The sequence below is a fragment of the Pecten maximus genome, chromosome 9 (assembly GCF_902652985.1).
Source record: "Pecten maximus chromosome 9, xPecMax1.1, whole genome shotgun sequence".
Lineage (NCBI taxonomy): Eukaryota > Metazoa > Mollusca > Bivalvia > Pectinida > Pectinidae > Pecten > Pecten maximus.
Genome location: NC_047023.1, coordinates 34,366,549 through 34,392,477, shown reverse-complemented (window position 1 = coordinate 34,392,477; position 25,929 = coordinate 34,366,549). Strand labels below are relative to the sequence as shown.

Here is a 25,929-nt window from a genome sequence, read left to right as displayed (position 1 = left end):
ATGATTTTATCATTATATGTTAGTGTTACTCAGATATTTGTATCAATTTGATTAAGCCTTATTACTTTAAAAATCCTAGTATGTTTAACAATTTTGGAAACTAACAATGGTATTTAACATTACCAACTAAATATAGGACAGGTTTACCACTTCTTCATTACAATGTATATGGCAATGAATTTTCTACACTGTCTTTAATGGAAGTAAATAAGTATTTGTATCGAAGGGTATTAAATTGGAGTATTATTATTGTGTGGTGTCGTGCTAAATTATAACGTGTCAATTATGTCATTCTGTAAACTGCTGGTATAAAGAACGATTTTGTAGTCTGTATGATGGAACAAGTAATAGTTGGTATGCTAGTGTCCAATAAGTTGTAAAACTTTCTGAATAAAATTGGATATTGGAGGGTCATTGATATGCCATGAAAACCCAGAATATTGAGGTTATTGTGCTAGGTTATAAATCCGATTTCAGACAGGAGTTTGATGTAAACCTACATTGTATTGTACACATCTACATTTATTGGACACAGTGTAGCAAATCATTGATTGGGGGAGGTGGGTGGCCACCAATTTCAATACAGACATACTAGTTGATGAATTGTTGATAACAAAATATACAAAATAAATCCAACTCAAAGTCGATGAACACAATACATATTTGCCTGGAGACCATTGACTACAAGGATAATAAGACCAGGTGTTCCAGATGTGTAGCGTCCGCCATACTAATCTAGGTAAGATCCGGAAGTCACATTCTAATCTAGGTAAGACGGCCATCTTGCTACTTGCTATTCAAGTTTTGTAAACTGTGATTTCATTGGTCGGCTATTGACAGTGGCAAGATGGCCGTCGACTTGACACCGATACCTGTCGATGCAGAAAACAACCATGGGGAGCACGAGAGGAGAAATGGAATGAAGCGTTAGACAAGTAAATAAGTTTGTTTTGACCTCATATTTGTTAACATCAAACCCTGTAATTGTAGACGGTCACGTTGTCTGTGTAGCGAATAGACATTTTCGTTTGAAAAAATGTTCTCGATCGTGTCCGACTAAAGAAAATTCATCACTTTTCAGAGTTTTGAAGCTGCGTGTGAAAGAAATAGACTATTTAGGTATGATTTATTGGTGTAATGTTAAAGGTTACTATCTTAACTTTTGATTAAGACTATCGCCATTGACAAATCTTTTCTGGTAAAATGTTTACGACACATTGAATTAAATTGACCCATTTTTGCCGGACGGAGGAGTTCCAGACCTTTCTCTATATATCAGTCTATAATCGGTCTTGGACTTATAAACGTGCTAAGCACCTATGATGGAAGCATGGATGAAGTTTGGTTTATGTTGACGATATAGTTGCTGCGATCCCCACAGTAATACATTGTGGAGAATCTGAAGGTGATAGTCGACAAACGTGTGTATACTTTGGGAGATAGACTGAAACTTTTCTGTGAAGATGCGGCAATGTCTAACTGTTCAGTACCGAGTTGATATGTATCGTGATATCGCGTTGAGTTGCCGCCATTTTTCGGCACCACTGGTTCGCATTAGAGACACCTGTTTCCATTAGATCTACGGCAGTGATTTCCGATGTCCAAAAGTTATACCCTACAATGAACGCTAAACCATCAGTTACGAACCTCTTTGAAGTAGGGTACACACCCATAGCTCCTGGAACCTCCGAATCCAAGCAAAGAGACATTTACCTTGATTCTGTCCGGTGTAATTTGTTCGAAAGCAATCCGAACCCCACAACAAGTACACATTTACCAGATCATCACGATGATGAACTTTACACCAGATCAGTGGCTTCAAATTCAAGTTTAACCCCACGGATTGCCTCGCTACCCCCACTACAGAAATGTAATGGTTACCCCAATGAAGATCCTTGTAAATTCCTCAGTGACTTTCTTTCCCACATGTGTGTGTAAGGTATTGAAACCACTTCGATCTATGACAGTCGCCGTCTCGTTAGTGCCTTTTCACTATATTTGACCGGACCAGCCTATACATGGTACCAGGGTCTTGATGAGCTGTACAGAACATCATGGTGTGCCTTGAAGGACAAGTTTAAGGAGACATATGTAGAAATTGGGCCCAACACAAATGCATCACTATATGCGGAATGTCAGTCATTCAACCAGTTACAATTAATGCCTGACATGCGTGTTGAAGACTACTATGGTCTGATGCTAAAGAAAGGTCACATATTACACAAATCGTCCCTCGACATGATGATAAAATTTGTAGATGGGCTTCCAAGTCAACTTCAGTTCTTTGTTCGCGCAGGGTGTCCCAGTAATATCGAAGAAGCTTATCAAGGTGCAAAGATGGGGGACACCTTTGGCTACCGGAAAGACATGCATGAATCTGTTCCTGTACCCCGTACTCCTACTGTACAAGTCAATGCTATGAGGAAGGAGGAGAACGTCAGTCAGCTTCATCAGCAGTTACAGAACCAGTGATTACAAATACAAGAACTGACTCAGAAATGCCATATGTTTACAGTGTGGAGGCAAAGGTCATATGCGACGACAGTGTCAGTGGGCACAGACCGGACAGAATTCACCAGATACTCAGTGCCAATTATGTGAACAGTTTGGTCACAGGACCAATGATTGTGCTAAATTTTATTCACAGTCTAGATCTCCAAACACTAATGTACATTTGACCCCACCCCTTCACAAACTCAAACTAATACACTAAACACAGGGTTTAACCCAAACGCAGCAGGCCCGGGCGCCCACCGACCAGGGCGCCAACCGACCAGGGCGCCCCGACCAGGGCGCCCACCGACCAGGGCGCCCACCGACCAGGTCGCCCACAAAGGGTATAATGCGTCGAAACTGTAGTACATGTAAGTCCCCTACTGGGTGGGGGGAACTACATACAGACACTGACAGTGTAAATACGGACACGGAGAGTGTTAGTAATAATGAATACCTTGAAGCAAACTGTGTTGAATCTGATGATAGTACTAATACTGATACAAGTAGTGCTGAGAGTTGTCCAACTGGTGATGCTATCAAAAATTCCAAGTTTCTATACTTACCAGTTAAAATCCATAACCTTCACATTAACTCTCTACTGGATAGTGGCAGTTCAATTAACCTCATGTCATACCAGTTGTACAGTTCTTTACCACAGCACTGTATAGCCAGTAACATGTGTTGTAGTGAAAATGACAAAATTACTCTTGCCAATGATGAAAATGTAAAAATACATGGCATGGCGAAAGTCAAACTTATCTTAGAGTGTACATCTCATCCTCTGATTTTAGGGACTCAGTATTTAGAGTCAAAAGGAATTACAACAGACTTTTTTAGACACCAAGTGAAAGCAAATATTTTTTCAATTAGGTCGCAATCATTCAAGTCAAGATTTTTGAGTAATGTTAGCTTTAATTCTTCATATTTACATTTAAGTGAATCTGATAGGAACACGCTGGGTGACGTATGTTATGAAAACAGTGACGTGTTTGTGACACCGGACAACCCTTCATTAGGGTTTACTAATGTAATGCAACACCAAATCCATCTCAAACTTACAACCCAAACATCAGCGATCTTATCGACTAAATCCCAATAAACGCGAGGTGTTACGACATCAGTTACAGGAACTTTTGAACCAGGGCATCATTGCTCCTGTGGCTCCAAATGAGGACGTCCACATCACCAGCCCAATTGTACTTATTTCGAAAAATAAAAACAAGAGTGATCAAAGTGTTTCCGGTACAAAAGAGGCCCATTTATCCCAGTACCGATTTTGTTGTGACTTTCGATACTTGATTTGTTTTTGTTTAACGTCCTATTAACAGCCAGGGTCATTTAAGGACGTGCCAGGTTTTGGAGGTGGAGGAAAGCCGGAGTACCCGGAGAAAAACCACCGGCCTACGGTCAGTACCAGGCAACTGCCCCACGTAGGTTTCGAACTCGCAACCCAGAGGTGGAGGGCTAGTGATAAAGTGTCGGGACACCTTAACCACTCGGCCACCGCGGCCCCCACTTTCGATACCTCAATTCACAAACACAACAATTCAAGTACGCGATACCTGATCTACAGGAATTAACTGAATTTTTTACACCTTGTGTTCCCAATTTCATCACCTCCATAGACTTGAGCTCAGGGTTCTTCACTGTACCATGATTCATTCATAGGAGCACGTGGAGGTATTACCGACACCCTTGACCGCATTAAAGAACATTACTTCTTTCACAAAATGTCCACTTATGTGAGTGATTATGTCAAGTCGTGTACAGAATGTCAGCGGCGCAAACTAACCAAAGTACATACCAAATCACCTCTTACTTCATATCCAACACCAAGTCGCCCTTTTCAAGTATGGCAAGTTGACCTACTTGGTCCCCTACCTACAACATACCGTAGAAACATGTTTATCTTTACTGCCGTAGATATGTTCAGCAAGTTTCTCTACGCACAGGCAATCCCCAGTAAAGATGCTTTGACCGTGTCTTCAGCTATGTACCAGATGTTTACTCAGTATGGTGTTTGTCATACAATACTCAGTGACCAGGGTTTAGAGTTTATTGCTCATGCCTCTCGATCAGTTTGCGAACAAATGGGAATTAGACAACAGTTTCCAAGCTTTGCTCACCAATGTCTGGAGGCATGTGAAAGAACACATAAAACATTAGAGGAAAAAATGACACCATTTGTGGATGATGCAAGGAAAAACTGGGATGATCTACTTCTTCTTCTTTCAATTGTGTTTGCTATTAATCTCAGAGTCAACCCAAGCCTAGGCTATGCTCCCTTTGAGGTTGTTTATGGTCAGCGTCCCAGTTTCCCTCTTGTTCACATTCAGCCTGACAATTTGTATTCTTTATCACCAGACTGTCAAACATACATGCAACAATTTTCGAGGAAACTGGAGGCAATACGTGAGTGTGTGCTGGAAAATGTCAAACAATCCAAACAAGCTATGATTGACAGAGTGAATTTATCAGCAAAGGACCTTCGCCTATCTAAAGGAGACTATGTTTATCTACTCTACACTCCACGCAGACTGGGAAAGGTCAGACACTTCAGCCTCTCTATACTGGACCTTTCGTTGTGGACCAAGTGTGTTCTGATCATCTAGTTATCCTCAGTGTCCCTACCATCGGGGGACGTCAACCACAGCCTATTCATGTAAATCGGCTGAAGATGGCATAGGTAGGTCAGCCATCTCCTCATTCCTATCTCACAGCATCAATCACCACACGAAAGGATCCACTTGGCATCGGTCGTAGAGTTCAGACAGTCCTATTCCTGATGATACAACCCCACAAAAGGGACTCTCAGTTCAATATAGCATCTTCCCCAGTTCGTTCCAAACGAACCTGTGGGAAACCTCTCCGATATCGTGAAACGGAATCCAAGGATATCTTCAGTGTAGATTCTGACAGTGCACCATACTACAAAGTTAAACGTAATGTCGGCCAAAGGGGGTCTGGGTCTTCATTGAAGTACTTATTACAGTTTGCTGGAGAACCTGCACAAAATGCAGTGTGGGTTGATGCTTGTGATTTGAACCAGAGTATGCTTCGAGCTGTTAAGGCGCACCCACCCCCCATTCTGGAGTGATTTCTTGTGTTTCAGCCTGACAGATCATGATCATGTCCTATATTGTACGAACTACGTAATCAGATAGTTGATTATGAAATTGTCATGTTTGAAAAAATAGGATAAGGTTATGCACAAGTTAAATATTCTCTGAATTTGTTTTTATCCCATTCCATAACACATGTTCTTTATGGCTGTAATAGTATGTTTTTTGTGATTTTCATTATCTTAACTTTTATATGTTCCCTACTATGTGCCAATTTAGGTACTTAGGTGCTTAAATAATGTTGCCCAATTTGTTTGTGATAGAGTTATCTCCCTTAGTCACTGATGAGTGGATAACTTCTGGTTTGGAGAAACCATCACCGTTATATTGACATTAATTAAATACATGAGTTGCTATTCACTGCAACAATTGATTTGCAAGTAAAACTATGATATTGTAATTCATACATATATTGGAAATTAGCAGGTTATATTGCCATGTTGGCTACAGCTAGGTAAAGTATATTGCTGTTGTGTGTACAATATAGTAACATGGATAAGGGTATGTCTAATAGTTGTGTCTGTTAAGTACGAAGATGTATCTCCTAGTAGATCTGTCAGAGTACAAATTAATGTGATATCTTTCACTTTATCCTGATGGTGGTACACTGACTATAATGCTTCAAATGCATACTTGAATGGCAATGAAATCACAATTCCTGTATCTACTGGTATATTTCATTATGATCCGGATATGTTGTTTTTAATATTAGTTGTGTGTATTTTCCGGACTAGGTGTTCCGGCATGGTTTTATGTATTAGTGTTAACGAAGAAGAAAATAAAGATGGAAGCATGGATGAAGCTTGGTTTATGTTGACAATATAATGCTGCGATCCCCACAGCAATACACAAATGTCAAAATCCACTCGATCGTTCATGACTATTTTAAGGAAATGTTGACGGAGGTCGGACGACAGACGGACGAACGGCTTATTTGTTTGTAATTTGAGGGTTATTTCCAATCAGATTACTTGATTTGGTTCATGAACAAGTAAGGAATACGTTAGTTTTTTTTATGCCAGTGCCCCGCCGGAATCGACCGGAGTTATAAGAAAACAGATCACATATGGGTACCGACGATTGGGCGGACGTGGACTTTTACAAATCACATCCTCCGGACTTGAAGGAACTTACATTTGAACAAGTAAAATAGTAAAGACATCTGCTGATTTGCAATTTCAAGATAATCTTAACTACCGTTTGTCATTAAGGGGCTGGGTAGAGGAAGGGGATTATATCGTATGTCTACATGGACACAGGGTTAGAAATGAAACTTCAAAAATTATAACATTGGTAATTCTCTACAGGAAATTAAAATATATTTAATGTACGTAAAGTGTACAGAAATCGCTAAACTTTATCTTAAAAATGATTATGAAAATACTGAAATAAAGACAGAAAAATAACAACGTGAGTGCTCTTACATGTCTCCCCTACCCCACGAAAAGTGTACATATTTTCGATACACGTTTAAACTGACAACACAACTGTGGTAATGTGTATTTTCCGAAGTATTGCTTCCTATCCGACGTTACACAAATTGTTTTCTAATGAAACCCACATCACTGCATGCTTCGTGCTTCGACATTGGCGAGTTTGTATGCACCCCCTCCCCCCCCCCCCCCCCCCCCCCCCCCCTACAATATAACTACCCATGGGGTACATAAAACAGATTAGGGAGATTTCAGGGAACAATTTGATTTAAAATTAAAATTCATTGAGTTTAGGCATTGTTAATATGTTTAAAAGGCTACTCTTTTTTGTTATTCACTTTTCATGACTATTTCCTCTTTTTGATTGAATTTCCATTTTGTAATTATGAGAAGAGAGTTTTATTGTGGAAGATGGTTACTATGTATTTTGTTAGAGGTCATTAGCTCATTTAGATTTGTAATGAACATACTTCAGTGTAATTTATTCCTTACACGTTTATAAGTCCAACGCCGATTATAGACTAATATATAGAGAAAGGTCTGGAACTCCTCCGTCCGGCAAAAATTGGTCAATTTCATTCACGGTGTCGTAAAAATTTTACCAGAAAAGATTTTTCAATGGCGACAGTCTTAATCAAAAGTTAAGATAGTAACCTTTAATATGACACCAAGATATCATACCTAAATAGTATATTGCTTTTACGCGTAGCTTGGAAACTCTGAAAAGGGATGGATTTTCTTTAGTCGGACACGATCGAGAACATTTTTTCAAACGAAAATGTCTTATGCACTACACAGAAAACGTGACGGTCTACAATATACAGGGTTTGGTGTCATATAAGGTCAAAACAAACGTATTTACTTGTCTAACGCTTCATTCTATTTCTCCTCTCGTGCTCCCCATGATTGTTTTCTGCATCGACAGGTATCAGTGTCAAGTCGACAGGTATCAGCGTCAAGTCGACAGGTATCAGTGTCAAGTCGACGGCCATCAAGCCACTGCCAATAGTCGACCAATGAAATCATGATCACGGTTGACAAAACTTGAATGGCAAGTTGACACTGCCCTAGATCCTATTTCGAGAAGAATCAGAATTTTTTTTTTTTGCCATTCCGAGGCACCTGGTCCTAATCTCCTTTTACGTTTTTTAAAGAGTCTGCGTTAATTTTGTATTTGTGGTTCCGAGAAAATACTCTGGAGCTTACTGCTTACATCAGGATAAGCCAGAGTTTCTCGAAGATCGTTGATAATGGCGTCATGCCGGGTGAAAAGGGTTACAACCCGATATACTATCCCAGGTTTTGAATTCCCTCATTCAGTTCTTAACAACGGCGTCTGCTCAAAGACGTCTTGGAAAACAATACATTCAAACCTCAATGCTTGGAAATATAGAAAGCTCCTTGTGCATTGAGATGAGTGGCAACTGTAGAGGCGAAGGTACTGGCGAGTGTCTGGGCTTACCGTTTATAACGTGTTATTTCTCCGTGGCATTACGTAGCTAGCCACAGGGACTAGCCGCTATTTCCCAACCTAATGTCAAAATATGTATTACGTGTATCTAATACACATAACAAGTCCCTGCAACTAGCTATTTTAATATTTCAAGAATCGAAAACTTTCGCTTAAAGTGTGGAATAGACGTTTGCTAATCCGAGTTGTTTGAAGGTAGCATTTGTAGGCAATTTGATAGTACGTTGGCATTCGTTCGCAAACAAAATGTGCCAGACGCCCACGCGATTCCATGGTCATCAACGATCTTAGCCCGAGTTTTCTCTGGCCCTGTTACCATGTCTGGTGTAGGGCCAGAGCGCACTACTATATGAAAACGTGGAATTATCCGACACCGTTTGGTGTCGCTAAGAATTTGGTGAAATACAATAAAATCGGGTGTGACATAACACCTACCTTACATATATGGATAAATGAGATATCTATTTACCCCAAAACACCCCTTTAGTCCCACTTAGGTGTTTTATTTCGTCTGTATAGACCCTCGTTGTACACTAGCCAAAATTTCATACTTGACTCGGCGCCATATTGCTAACCATGTAGGTCGCGGTCGGCCTAATTACCCTAATCAGTGCGCGATGGAGCGAAAAGAAAAAAAATACAACATTTATTTTTATATATTTTACCGCTTATAATTCATAAATAATGAATTTTTAAATTGGATATAACAGGTTTTGGGAAATAATAAGCTTAGTTTTCTTATTTTAAACAATGTAAGACGAAAAACACAATAAATGATACGTGGTCTTTTCGGTCCATTGCGTTCCGATTCGGGTGGTTAGTCGTACTGTCACTTACAAAATGGCGGGTCAGCAGTACGAAATTTTGACTAGCGTAAAGCGAGGGTCTATACGGGCGGAATAAACCACCTAGATTGGACTAAATGGGTGTTCCAGGGTAAATAAATATCTCATTTATCCATATATGTAAGGTAGGTGTTATGTCACACCCGATTTTATTGTATATCCACCAAATTCTTAGCGACACCAAACGGTGTCGGATAATTCCACGTTTTCATATAGTAGTGCGCTCTGGCCCTACACCAGACATGGTAACAGGGCCAGAGAAAACTCGGGCTACAACGATCTAAACCATTCGATTGGTTTCGAAATCAACCTCGACTCAAGATGGCCTATCGTGTATCCGTGACCTGCCATTGACTTGTAAATAGTGTTCTCCATCGAATATAATGTTGCTCAACGTAAGCACTTCATTCAAAAGTTGTGTTGATGGATGCTTATTCCACCAAGTGTCGTGAACTAAGATGCCGTCCTCGTATGGATGTTGTAGGAGCCCACATCAATGGTTATCAGAAGTGTGAAGATAGTATGTGTTATCTCTATCTATTTTATTTCTTCTCTCTCTCCCTTTCAATTTAATATCTCTATTGCTTACTGTGTGGGCGAACCGTTCTAAAAGATGTTTAAATTACTACCTTTGGTACTGTGTTGACGAACCTTTCTCAAAATATTTATCAAATCATCTCCATTATTCTGGATATATATTTTACTGGTTGGCCGAAAACAAAACACCTGGTGAAGTTTGAACATCCAGCCTAGAAGCATTTTTCTTTCATATAATATATACGTGTAAATGGTTATGGGTTTGGGGATCTCAACTGCTTTATAGATTTAACCCAAAACAAAGTACAGTCCGCTCTTTATGGCTTTTTGAATCCCCATCAACTAGCTATATGGGTACTAACATGAGTGATATACATTGTTTAGTCCCATAGAAGTCATTTATAGCAATGTAGCCAAATTGCCTGCCCCTCAGCCCTCGGGGGTTGGGGGTCCTCAACCCACTATTTTGATCACATTTGGATCAATCTAGGGATTTTTTACTACCGTTTATGGGTAGTTTCCCCTCAGGATTTTGTTCTATTTTTCCCCTCAGACTTCTGTTAAATTCACTGAAATATTGTATTTTCCCTCATTTTTATGGCAATAATATTCCCAAATACTCCAGATTTGCCTTCCTAATTAACCATTTGCAGTTTTTACTTGGAAAATGTGTTTTTAAAGCAAAAAACTGAAACTTTGTGATGTTCAAATTTCCCCTTTTCAGAACTGATTTTCCCCTATGGTCCAAAAAGGGTAGTCTCCCCTAAATTCTAGATTAATTCCTGAATTATTTTATTATTTTGACAGAAATACAATGGAACTAAAAGTCACATTTAGACTAAAATCTGGCGATCTACTAGTATTTAGGTGTGACGTTGTCTTCATCTGCTGCACAATCAGCACAAAATTCTCACTTCTATTAATATCCAATGCAATTAAGTTTTTGAATAGTAAAATAATACAGGACATCTTTTCAAAACGAAATAGCATGTAGCCTCTTTATGAAGAAGTGGTTGGGTTAAAATATACTGTACATGTACTCATCCCTGAGTGTAATAGCGTTGATCACTCATTGTTTCCATTGTTTCGTATTCTTGATACAAATATATTGCAGTCATAGTTTTTGTCAAAATTTTAAACAGTTTTATATATCACAGTACATGCTGAGATGAGATGTTCACTTAAAGATTGAAGTCTTGTAAAACCGGAGCTCCTCTATACTTTCCTTAATATCCTCCAAAGCTCTGAAAGGCAAATAAAACACATCATAAGTATTCACAGGACTACACCAGCTAAACACATCATTAGTATTCATTTTTATTTAATGAAGTAAGTGGTCTACATGTATATTTCCTGGTACCATGTTGAAATGGCATACCTGTGATCACCCTTTAATGAATTAAGTGGCCTACATTTACATGTATTAGAAATGTCATACCTGTGATCACCCTTTAATGAATTAAGTGGCCTAAATTTACATGTATTAGAAATGTCATACCTGTGATCACCCTTTAATGAATTAAGTGGCCTACATTTACATGTACATGTATGTAGAAATGTCATACCTGTAATCACCCTTTAATGAATTAAGTGGCCTACATTTACATGTACATGTATGTAGAAATGTCATACCTGTGAGAACCTTTTTTTGATGGAGCCTTTTTATATGTTTCAGGATACCACCTCCTATGACAAAACAAATTAAAAATTATATATAATTTCTATATTTAATTTTGAAATTTTCAAAATAAACATAAAGTAAAATTTCAATCAGGTTTTCAATATGTACGGAACATGGCACACATCAATGACAATGAGTTCTGTAACTATTGTTATAATGACACAATACATCATTAGTAGACATTACTTCAGGTAGTTGATGCTAAAAGTTATGTCGGAATTCAAGATAGTGAAAATAAACTACATGTATATGCTTATGAGGAGATTGAGGTGGTTATGTCAGGTTCAACGTTCTTCTTAGATTGTTATGTCACAGTCAACATTCTACCAAGATTGTCATGTCAGAATCAACATTTACTATGTCACAGTCAACATTCTACCTAGATTGTTATGTCAGGATCAACATTCTACCTAGATTGTTATGTCAGGATCAACATTCTACCTAGATTGTTATGTCACAGTCAACATTCTACCTAGATTGTTATGTCACAGTCAACATTCTACTATGTCACAGTCAACATTCTACCTGGATTGTTATGTCAGGATCAACAATCTACCAAGATTGTCATGTCAGGATCAACATTCTACCTAGATTGTTATGTCACAGTCAACATTCTACCAAGATTGTCATGTCAGGATCAACATTCTACTATGTCAGGATCAACATTCTACCTAGATTGTTATGTCACAGTCAACATTCTACCTAGATTGTTATGTCACTGTCAACATTCTACCTAGATTGTTGTCACAGTCAACATTCTACCAAGATTTTCATGTCAGGATCAACATTCTACCTAGATTGTTCTGTCAGTCAACATTCTACCTAGATTGTTATGTCAGGATCAACATTCTACCTAGATTGTTATGTCAGTCAACATTCTACCTAGATTGTTATGTCAGGATCAACATTTACTATGTCACAGTCAACATTCTACTATGTCACAGTCAACATTCTACCTAGATTGTTATGTCACTGTCAACATTCTACCTAGATTGTTATGTCACTGTCAACATTCTACCTAGATTGTTATGTCACAGTCAACATTCTACCAAGATTGTTATGTCAGGATCAACATTCTACCTAGATTGTTATGTCACAGTCAACATTCTACCTAGATTGTTATGTCACTGTCAACATTCTACCAAGATTGTTATGTCAGGATCAACATTCTACCTAGATTGTTATGTCACAGTCAACATTCTACCTAGATTGTTATGTCACAGTCAACATTCTACCTAGATTGTTATGTCACTGTCAACATTCTACCTAGATTGTTATGTCAGGATCAACATTCTACCTAGATTGTTATGTCAGTCAACATTCTACCTAGATTGTTATGTCAGGATCAACATTTACTATGTCACAGTCAACATTCTACTATGTCACAGTCAACATTCTACCAAGATTGTTATGTCAGTCAACATTCTACGAAGATTGTTATGTCAGTCAACATTCTACCTAGATTGTTATGTCAGGATCAACATTCTACCTAGATTGTTATGTCAGGATCAACATTCTACTATGTCACAGTCAACATTCTACTATGTCACAGTCAACATTCTACCTAGATTGTTATGTCAGTCAACATTCTACCTAGATTGTTATGTCAGGATCAACATTCTACCTAGATTGTTATGTCAGTCAACATTCTACCTAGATTGTTATGTCAGTCAACATTCTACCTAGATTGTTATGTCAGGATCAACATTCTACCTAGATTGTTATGTCAGTCAACATTCTACCCAGATTGTTATGTCAGGATCAACATTCTACCTAGATTGTTATGTCAGGATCAACATTCTACCTAGATTGTTATGTCAGGATCAACATTCCACCAAGATTGTTATGTCAGTCAACATTCTACCTAGATTGTTATGTCACTGTCAACATTCTACCTAGATTGTTATGTCAGGATCAACATTCTACCTATATTGTTATGTCAAGATCAACATTCTACCAAGATTGTTATGTCAGTCAACATTCTACCTAGATTGTTATGTCAGTCAACATTCTACCTAGATTGTTATGTCAGGATCAACATTCTACCTAGATTGTTATGTCAGGATCAACATTTACTATGTCACAGTCAACATTCTACTATGTCACAGCCAACATTCTACTAAGTCACAGTCAACATTCTACCAAGATTGTTATGTCAGGATCAACATTCTACCTAGATTGTTATGTCACAGTCAACATTCTACCTAGATTGTTATGTCACTGTCAACATTCTACCAAGATTGTTATGTCAGGATCAACATTCTACCTAGATTGTTATGTCACAGTCAACATTCTACCTAGATTGTTATGTCACAGTCAACATTCTACCTAGATTGTTATGTCACTGTCAACATTCTACCTAGATTGTTATGTCAGGATCAACATTCTACCTAGATTGTTATGTCAGTCAACATTCTACCTAGATTGTTATGTCAGGATCAACATTTACTATGTCACAGTCAACATTCTACTATGTCACAGTCAACATTCTACCAAGATTGTTATGTCAGTCAACATTCTACGAAGATTGTTATGTCAGTCAACATTCTACCTAGATTGTTATGTCAGGATCAACATTCTACCTAGATTGTTATGTCAGGATCAACATTCTACTATGTCACAGTCAACATTCTACTATGTCACAGTCAACATTCTACCTAGATTGTTATGTCAGTCAACATTCTACCTAGATTGTTATGTCAGGATCAACATTCTACCTAGATTGTTATGTCAGTCAACATTCTACCTAGATTGTTATGTCAGTCAACATTCTACCTAGATTGTTATGTCAGGATCAACATTCTACCTAGATTGTTATGTCAGTCAACATTCTACCCAGATTGTTATGTCAGGATCAACATTCTACCTAGATTGTTATGTCAGGATCAACATTCTACCTAGATTGTTATGTCAGGATCAACATTCCACCAAGATTGTTATGTCAGTCAACATTCTACCTAGATTGTTATGTCACTGTCAACATTCTACCTAGATTGTTATGTCAGGATCAACATTCTACCTATATTGTTATGTCAAGATCAACATTCTACCAAGATTGTTATGTCAGTCAACATTCTACCTAGATTGTTATGTCAGTCAACATTCTACCTAGATTGTTATGTCAGGATCAACATTCTACCTAGATTGTTATGTCAGGATCAACATTTACTATGTCACAGTCAACATTCTACTATGTCACAGCCAACATTCTACTAAGTCACAGTCAACATTCTGCCTAGATTGTTATGTCAGTCAACATTCTACCTAGATTGTTATGTCACTGTCAACATTCTACCTAGATTGTTATGTCAGGATCAACATTCTACCTAGATTGTTATGTCAAGATCAACATTCTACCAAGATTGTTATGTCAGTCAACATTCTACCTAGATTGTTATGTCAGTCAACATTCTACCTAGATTGTTATGTCAGGATCAACATTCTACCTAGATTGTTCTGTCACAGTCAAAATTCTACCTAGATTGTTATGTCACTGTCAACATTCTACCAAGATTGTTATGTCAGGATCAACATTCTACCTAGATTGTTATGTCACAGTCAACATTCTACCAAGATTGTTATGTCAGGATCAACATTCTACCTAGATTGTTATGTCACAGTCAACATTCTACCTAGATTGTTATGTCACTGTCAACATTCTACCTAGATTGTTATGTCACTGTCAACATTCTACCTAGATTGTTATGTCACAGTCAACATTCTACCAAGATTGTTATGTCAGGATCAACATTCTACCTAGATTGTTATGTCACAGTCAACATTCTACCTAGATTGTTATGTCACTGTCAACATTCTACCAAGATTGTTATGTCAGGATCAACATTCTACCTAGATTGTTATGTCACAGTCAACATTCTACCTAGATTGTTATGTCACAGTCAACATTCTACCTAGATTGTTATGTCACTGTCAACATTCTACCTAGATTGTTATGTCAGGATCAACATTCTACCTAGATTGTTATGTCAGTCAACATTCTACCTAGATTGTTATGTCAGGATCAACATTTACTATGTCACAGTCAACATTCTACTATGTCACAGTCAACATTCTACCAAGATTGTTATGTCAGTCAACATTCTACCAAGATTGTTATGTCAGTCAACATTCTACCTAGATTGTTATGTCAGGATCAACATTCTACCTAGATTGTTATGTCAGGATCAACATTCTACTATGTCACAGTCAACATTCTACTATGTCACAGTCAACATTCTACCTAGATTGTTATGTCAGTCAACATTCTACCTAGATTGTTATGTCAGGATCAACATTCTACCTAGATTGTTATGTCAGTCAACATTCTACCTAGATTGTTATGTCAGTCAACATTCTACCTAGATTGTTATGTCAGGATCAACATTCTACCTAGATTGTTATGTCAGTCAACATTCTACCCAGATTGTTATGTCAGGATCAACATTCTACCTAGATTGTTATGTCAGGATCAACATTCTACCTAGATTGTTATGTCAGGATCAACATTCCACCAAGATTGTTATGTCAGTCAACATTCTACCTAGATTGTTATGTCAGGATCAACATTCTACCTATATTGTTATGTCAGGATCAACATTCTACCTATATTGTTATGTCAAGATCAACATTCTACCAAGATTGTTATGTCAGTCAACATTCTACCTAGATTGTTATGTCAGTCAACATTCTACCTAGATTGTTATGTCAGGATCAACATTCTACCTAGATTGTTATGTCAGGATCAACATTTACTATGTCACAGTCAACATTCTACTATGTCACAGCCAACATTCTACTAAGTCACAGTCAACATTCTGCCTAGATTGTTATGTCAGTCAACATTCTACCTAGATTGTTATGTCACTGTCAACATTCTACCTAGATTGTTATGTCAGGATCAACATTCTACCTAGATTGTTATGTCAGGATCAACATTCTACCTAGATTGTTATGTCAGTCAACATTCTACCTAGATTGTTATGTCAGGATCAACATTCTACCTAGATTGTTATGTCAGGATCAACATTCTACCTAGATTGTTATGTCAGTCAACATTCTACCTAGATTGTTATGTCACTGTCAACATTCTACCTAGATTGTTGTCACAGTCAACATTCTACCAAGATTTTCATGTCAGGATCAACATTCTACCTAGATTGTTCTGTCACAGTCAAAATTCTACCTAGATTGTTATGTCACTGTCAACATTCTACCAAGATTGTTATGTCAGGATCAACATTCTACCTAGATTGTTATGTCACAGTCAACATTCTACCAAGATTGTTATGTCAGGATCAACATTCTACCTAGATTGTTATGTCACAGTCAACATTCTACCTAGATTGTTATGTCACTGTCAACATTCTACCTAGATTGTTATGTCACTGTCAACATTCTACCTAGATTGTTATGTCACAGTCAACATTCTACCAAGATTGTTATGTCAGGATCAACATTCTACCTAGATTGTTATGTCACAGTCAACATTCTACCTAGATTGTTATGTCACTGTCAACATTCTACCTAGATTGTTATGTCAGGATCAACATTCTACCTAGATTGTTATGTCAGGATCAACATTCTACCTAGATTGTCATGTCAGGATCAACATTCTACCTAGATTCTTATGTCACAATCAACATTCTACTATGTCACAGTCAACATTCTACCTAGATTGTTATGTCACAGTCAACATTCTACCTAGATTGTTATGTCAGGATCAACATTCTACTATGTCACAGTCAACATTCTACCTAGATTGTTATGTCACAGTCAACATTCTACGAAGATTGTTATGTCACAGTCAACATTCTACCTAGATTCTTATGTCACAGTCAACATTCTACTATGTCACAGTCAACATTCTACCTAGATTGTTATGTCACAGTCAACATTCTACCAAGATTGTTATGTCACAGTCAACATTTCATCCTGCAACTGCCACCGCATTGTCGGAATACACCCACAGTATATATTTTTGCTGTATACGGCGGTGACGGAAAACAGCTGTATTTTGGAATCTTAGCATGTGCGTCAGTTCGACTGACCTACTTCAAAGTGAAACTACTTTTAAAAGACAAACATATTTCTGTGATATTTGACACTGTTTCACTTCAAAATGATTATCTTTGATGATTATTTTCATGACTGTTGCAGGATAAATAGAATACATAGTCAGTGTCTTAAATATAAGCTGTATTTTTGGCTCGGGACAGAAAGACAAAAGTGGCTCGCCAAGGCTTGCCACTTTTGTCTTTCTTTACCCTCGCCAAAATACAGCTTATATTTTAAGACACTGACCATGTATTCTCTATCTACCAAGATTGTTATTTCACAGTGAACATTCTACCAAGATTATTATTTCAGGTTCAACATTCTACATATATTGTTATGCTAGGATCAACATTTACTATGTCACAGTCAACATTCTACCTAGATTGTTCTGTCACGGTCAACATTCTACCTAGATTGTAATGTCAGGATCAACATTCTACCTAGATTGCTATGTCACAGTCAACATTCTACCTAGATTGTTATGTCACTGTCAACATTCTACCTAGATTGTTATGTCACAGTCAACATTTACTATGTCACGGTCAACATTCTACCTAGATTGTTATGTCAGGATCAACATTTACTATGTTACGGTCAACATTCTACCTAGATTGTTATGTCAGGATCAACATTCTACCTAGATTGTTATGTCACAGTCAACATTCTACCTAGATTGTTATGTCAGGATCAACATTATACCTAGATTGTTATGTCACAGTCAATTCTACCTAGATTGTTATGTCACAGTCAACATTCTACCTAGATTGTTATGTCACAGTCAACATTCTTCCTAGATTGTTATGTCACAGTCAATATTCTACATATAGAGTATTACATCAGAATCATTATCCTACCTAGATAATTATGTCAGGGTCAACAGTCTACCAATAAATACAAGTCACAGACATGGTGTAATCATTTGATGCTTACTTAAATATCAGGCCCCAGTTTCATCAATATTCCTCAGTTAAGGGCAATTCTGAACTTAAGATATTCACTGGGAAAGAATTACAGAACTTAAGGAAAGTTCCTTTAGAAATATCCTAGGAAAAATTTTAAGTTGAGGAACATTTGTGAAACATTTGTGAAACAGGGGCCAGGTTATCAATTGTTACCGGCAGAGTTCCTTGACGGTACTGACATCCACGATTCTGTAATGGAGATGAGCCATGAACTCGGGCATGAATTTGTCCAGGAAGACTTTGTCAGCATGTACAGAATTACCAGATAATATGGCCATCTTTGGAAGGGTGTGTTGCTGTATAAATCCTAACATCTGTTGTTCAGCAGATGCTAGTGATATGTTGCTCTCCATCACAGCTTTTGTTAGACCAGACTGTGGAGGACACAGACAAAAAAGACTGTTCAGTGTTATCAGTGATTGGACTGTATTTAGCATTAAAGGAAGGGACATTCCTTCATTTGTATAAAGTGTATGTCAACGAAATGAAACTTAATGGGAAATGTATATTTTCCCTGAGTAGTAAAATTTAAGCTATAATCTTTAAAATGATATGGCAGTCATACTCTTAATTTTATCACAGAACTGGCATGTTCTGTCATGTCATATGTTAGAAATATTATTGACACATTTGTGACATTATGAATAATTGACATCATGAAGATTTCACAAGACTAATTTGGTTGTTGAAACTTACAGTTGAAATCAAAATTAGAAAGTCTTATTTGAGAATTTTATTTGCTCAATATGACTTGTTTGATAAATAGAATCTTATCTATGTGACAATGTAATATAGGATTTATCAAAACTGATATAACATACACCCTTGGAGCAGTTTGATGATAGAAAGGGCCACATTTATTTTCAGGATCCAGTATGTCAAAAGTGTACAAATGAAACTGAAAAATTTCCCCATTTATAAAATATACTGCACAAAGTAAGAGTTTGGATCTTTTACTGTAAACATACATATATTGATGTACTCGACCCTTAGAACATAACTAAATTTAGCTACATTAGCACTATGATCAATTGGTACTTACCCAAAATATATGTCACATGCCATTACAGACACTGCAATTAGTGCTTTATCTTAATTCTGAGGAGAAATTTCAAACACGAAACAAAATAAAATAAGAAAACTAAAATATGTACAGCAACATAAACATAATAAAAAAATATTATATATATATCTACAGAATACAGACCTCTCCATGGTGGTTCCTACACCATGGTCCCATACTGTCCAACACACTGGTCGGCTGGTTAATGATCAAGCTAGGGCCCTGTAATTACACAACACACAGATAGGATGATTTACGATCAGGTAAGGTCACTGTAATACACAACACACAGACAGGATGATTTAGGATCAGGTAAGTTCACTGTAAATACACAACACACAGATAGGATGATTTAGGATCAGGTAAGGTCACTGTAAATACACAACACACAGACAGGATGATTTACGATCAGGTAAGGTCCCTGTAAACACAACACACAGACAGGATGATTAAGGATCAGGTAAGGTCCTTGTAAATACACAACACACAGACAGGATGATTTCGGATCAAGTTAGGGCCCTGTAATTACATAAGACACAGACAGGATGATTTAGGATCAGGTAAGGTCCCTGTAAACACAACACACAGACAGGATGATTTAGGATCAGGTAAGGTCCTTGTAAATACACAACACACAGACAGGATGATTTACGATCAGGTAAGGTCCTTGTAAATACACAACACACAGATAGGATGATTTAGGATCAGGTAAGGTCACTGTAAATACACAACACACAGACAGGATGATTTACGATCAGGTAAGGTCCCTGTAAACACAACACACAGACAGGATGATTAAGGATCAGGTAAGGTCCTTGTAAATACACAACACACAGACAGGATGATTTCGGATCAAGTTAGGGCCCTGTAATTACATAAGACACAGACAGGATGATTTAGGATCAGGTAAGGTCCCTGTAAACACAACACACAGACAGGATGATTTAGGATCAGGTAAGGTCCTTGTAAATACACAACCACAGACAGGATGATTTAGGATCAGGTAAGGTCCCTGTAATACACAATACACAGACAGGATGATTTAGGATCAATAAGTAAGGTCCCTGTAATACACAACACACAGACAGGATGATTTACGATCAGGTAAGGTCCCTGTAAACACAACACACAGACAGGATGATTAAGGATCAGGTAAGGTCCTTGTAACTACACAACACACAGACAGGATGATTTACGATCAGGTAAGGTCCTTGTAAATACACAACACACAGATAGGATGATTTAGGATCAGGTAAGGTCACTGTAAATACACAACACACAGACAGGATGATTTACGATCAGGTAAGGTCCCTGTAAACACAACACACAGACAGGATGATTAAGGATCAGGTAAGGTCCTTGTAAATACACAACACACAGACAGGATGATTTCGGATCAAGTTAGGGCCCTGTAATTACATAAGACACAGATAGGATGATTTAGGATCAGGTAAGGTCCCTGTAAACACAACACACAGACAGGATGATTTAGGATCAGGTAAGGTCCTTGTAAATACACAACACACAGACAGGATGATTTAGGATCAGGTAAGGTCCCTGTAATACACAATACACAGACAGGATGATTTAGGATCAATAAGTAAGGTCCCTGTAATACACAACACACAGACAGGATGATTTACGATCAGGTAAGGTCCTTGTAAATACACAACACACAGACAGGATGATTAAGGATCAGGTAAGGTCCTTGTAACTACACAACACACAGACAGGATGATTTAGGATCAGGTAAGGTCCCTGTAAACACAACACACAGACAGGATGATTTAGGATCAGGTAAGGTCCTTGTAAATTATACAAAACACAGACAGGATGATTTAGGATCAGGTAAGGTCCCTGTAAACACAACACACAGACAGGATGATTTAGGATCAGGTAAGGTCCTTGTAAATTATACAAAACACAGACAGGATGATTTAGGATCAGGTAAGGTCCCTGTAAACACAACACACAGACAGGATGATTTAGGATCAGGTAAGGTCCCTGTAATACACAATACACAGACAGGATGATTTAGGATCAGGTAAGGTCCCTGTAAACACAACACACAGACAGGATGATTTAGGATCAGGTAAGGTCCTTGTAAATTATACAAAACACAGACAGGATGATTTAGGATCAGGTAAGGTCCCTGTAATACACAATACACAGACAGGATGATTTAGGATCAGGTAAGGTCCCTGTAATACACAATACACAGACAGGATGATTTACGATCAGGTAAGGTCCTTGTAAATACACAACACACAGATAGGATGATTTAGGATCAGGTAAGGTCCCTGTAAATACACAACACACAGACAGGATGATTAAGGATCAGGTAAGGTCCTTGTAAATACACAACACACAGATAGGATGATTTAGGATCAGGTAAGGTCCCTGTAAATACACAACACACAGACAGGATGATTAAGGATCAGGTAAGGTCCTTGTAAATACACAACACACAGACAGGATGATTTACGATCAGGTAAGGTCCCTGTAAATACACAACACACAGACAGGATGATTAAGGATCAGGTAAGGTCCCTGTAAATACACAACACACAGACAGGATGATTTAGGATCAGGTAAGGTCCCTGTAATACACAATACACAGACAGGATGATTAAGGATCAGGTAAGGTCCCTGTAATACACAATACACAGACAGGATGATTTAGGATCAGGTAAGGTCCCTGTAATACACAATACACAGACAGGATGATTTAGGATCAATAAGTAAGGTCCCTGTAATACACAACACACAGATAGGATGATTTACGATCAGGTAAGGTCACTGTAATACACAACACACAGACAGGATGATTTAGGATCAGGTAAGGTCCCTGTAAACACAACACTCGGACAATGATTAAGGTTTAGGCTAAATATATATATATATATACATTTTTTATATTTCTTTTTATAATTTATATACAAGACAATGATCAATATTATACATTGTACACATTACTTTATCTATAATTTAGTTATTAATAACAAACCTTAAAAGATTTTCCCAACCAAACCAAAAGGACTATCAACAAATGAACAAACCTCAGCTACTATGTCAAGGTGTCCATTGGTGACCAGACATGCCATTTCCAAAATGTGATCTTTCTCTATGTCAAGTCCAGACATCTAGGAGATAAACAAGATGAGAAATTAGTTGATAGTGAAGCAAGAAAGTGGACATTGTGCCTCCATTGGGGATCAAACGCACAGCCTGTTTGTCGCTTTACCGACTGAGCTAAAGAAATTTAATCTCCGTTGTGAGAAGCTAGAAGCCTAGAAGGCATTGGTTTGGTTGAGTATTGTTTTAAAATGCTATCAGCAATCAGCTATAAAGGTCATACTAAGTCAACCGTATCACTGTATACACTTTTATACAATTATCACTGTTTACACACTATTATACAATTAATACCTGCCACAATAGAAATAACTATGATGTTGGATATTTCCACAATAAAATAGTCTCCATTGCCTCCCATGAACTACATGTACATTTGTTGCATGATAATCAATGATATTGATGACGTTATTTTGTATTAATTAGAAATATAACAAGTATATAATCACTCTAACTGATTTTTATGTACTATATTGGATTCGTAAAGTTTTTTTCTTTAATCGATTATTTTTCAAAGGTATTTAACCATATACAAAATCAAATAATTTTAATATGCAAAAGTTCACCATCAGCTTGTCATATTTCATCCTTATCTACAGAAATCAATCATCATTTACAAATGTAAAAAAAAAAGTCGTAAAGTAAGCATTATGACATTTAAAAACAACAGCATTATAATTCAATATACAGTATTATGAAACTAGAGGCCTGGATCAAGGTACTTCAAGCCCAAGTTTCCTCTGGCCCTGACACCATGTCATGAAAACTTTGGCTAGGGAACTTACATGTATACACTGAATGTACAATATTGCAGATAAAAAATTTAATCATATTGCAAATCAGCAATTTTCCATTTTTCATTCAATGTGTAGCAGGCCCGGTTTTGATTGTAAATACTGTACATAGCTGTATGGTTGCCTTCTAGCTTCAGGCTAGGGGGAATTTCCCTTTAGCTCAGTCGACAGAGCGGTGGACCAGTAAGCTGAGGGTCGTGGGTTCGATCCCGGCTGGCTGCACAACACTACTCCTTGAACTTTTACACAATGTATATGTATATATCTATATATTTTACGTGTCGAGAAATCCCATTTCATCAAATTCATATATATGTAGGCCTAATATAGGATATATCTATCAGTGTATCAATGTAAAGAAACATTCTTCATATTTTTTCCCCAACGTGTTCTCAAGTCAGTCAAGAATTTTACATGGAATCAAAAAAACAAACGTGGTGTACATTTGTCCACTAGACTGGTACCCTGGATGCATTGAATTTATGATTTGTGTCGGGCCCCTTTTATTTATGTCCACACTACACAGCTAAAATGTACACCGCTATGTAGAATCTACTGATGACACCACTGATGTTAAAATACATGTTTGTGCCACACTGTCACGGACTGTATTTTATATTCTAATTTCTTGTATGACAATGTACTCACCTCTAAGTCAACCCATACTAAACGTTCGTTTTTGTTGTCCATCTTGACCTCTGTATTATATCGGTTTCAGTACCATTCGATGTGCCTTGTGACGAGACAGACGCCACTTCCTATAATATACATGGAACTCCGGTCTGCTTTGGCGGGAGCTGAAGTCAAATCGAAAGTAAAATATTCAAGGGAAGTAACTCTAATTTACTTGCTGATTGCACACCACAAAAGTTGAGTGTCCTGCAACCTCATTGGGGCCAATGAGGACTGTGAAATAGACTTGATACTATACGCTATACAATCCATTTCCCGAACCGACGTGCAGCTCATGGACATCGCTGGCTAGACCAAGAAATACCGTAGTAGAATGTAATATTGTTTAAGGGATACTGTAGATATCTACATGTACATGCAGTCTTCAAGATGGTAATACAAAATGTAATTTTAAAATAGAAACCATAAATGTTAGTAATTTTTTAATTGTTATATATATCCCTCAAAATAGTCAATGATAATTAATCAATAATAGAATACAATTGAAAATACATTCTACTAGTGCTGGTGACTTACAGTGTATGGTCTTGAATGGGGACAGTATTGTACATGTAACATACATTCTGTAGGTATATATTGTAAAAGAAGTGTAAAGTTTGAGTCATTTCGGACCGTGTTAGTTTACATTACAAAGATGAGAGTGTCCAATGCATTAGTATTTACACAAGTCAATAACATAGATATAAACTGAGGATGCTGGCATACTTTGCGATACATATACCAACATATTTCTTTTTCGGCATAGCCGTATAATTTTCTTTTGGCTCCGGATATGACGTGACAAGTGGCGTTACTGGTCAAGATGAAGTACAAATGTATGTGATTGGTCAATGTAGCGGTAAATGTAAAATGCAGAAATGCAGTTAATGACGAAACAAAATTAAGATTGAATGCAAGCTGAATAAGTGGATGTATCTATTCAAATGACACATTAATAAAATTATATTCCTGATTAAAATGCAGTCTTATTATCACAAAAAATGATTCAAACTGATATAATTTTGTTATCCGTGCTGAAACTTCGCATTTATTAATTAGTTGGTTAATTTATTTCACCAGCAGTTTTACATTATAACCACCAGCATTAAAACTATGCCGATAATCTTTTTTAAAGATATTTCTTGTTTTGTTTTATATTGGACCTCTTGTACTACAATGTCCTATTATCAAGTTACATTACAAAAAATTGTAGACGTTATAAAAGCAAACACTTTTTTTGTTTTTATGTTTGTTTTTTTGTTTGTTTTGTTTTGGGTTTTGTTTGTTTTTTTGTTTTTTTGTTTTTTTGTGTGTTTTTTTTTTTTTTTTTTTTTTTTTTTGTGTTTTCCTGAATGTATGAAATAAAAAAAAAACATACAGGTATGTAAAAGGGTTGGTTTGAGTGAATGATACAATGTACCTGGTATACATCATGTATTTTGTACGACGGCCCATATACGCCTCAACAAAATACTCATAAGCACTAAATGTTTGTCCGCAGTTTCCTAAAATGCGTCGTCGAAAACCTACATATGCAGTTGTTTTTTGCCCAGTGTGGGACACATTTCATCGTCAGATTTTCCTTTGCTTTTTGTTTATTTTGACAACACAGTGTTGGCCCGTAACCGCCTTGACACTTTTCGAGCTTTGCTACATACCATTTG

At 37.2% G+C, this 25,929-nt stretch overlaps 1 protein-coding gene across 1 annotated transcript; it reads right to left on the bottom strand.

Moving 5' to 3' along the window:
* Positions 1–10,874: 10,874 nt before the first annotated feature.
* LOC117335040 (oligoribonuclease, mitochondrial-like) lies at positions 10,875–24,425 on the bottom strand. Its single transcript, XM_033894958.1, has 6 exons — positions 24,242–24,425; positions 22,724–22,807; positions 19,809–19,886; positions 18,755–18,975; positions 11,537–11,590; positions 10,875–11,148 (listed from the first exon to the last, which is right to left on the bottom strand). Exons 1-6 carry the CDS (start codon positions 24,281–24,283, stop codon positions 11,082–11,084), a joined length of 546 nt encoding a protein of 181 aa, XP_033750849.1. The 5' UTR covers positions 24,284–24,425; the 3' UTR covers positions 10,875–11,081.
* Between the last annotated feature and the right edge of the window lie 1,504 nt (positions 24,426–25,929).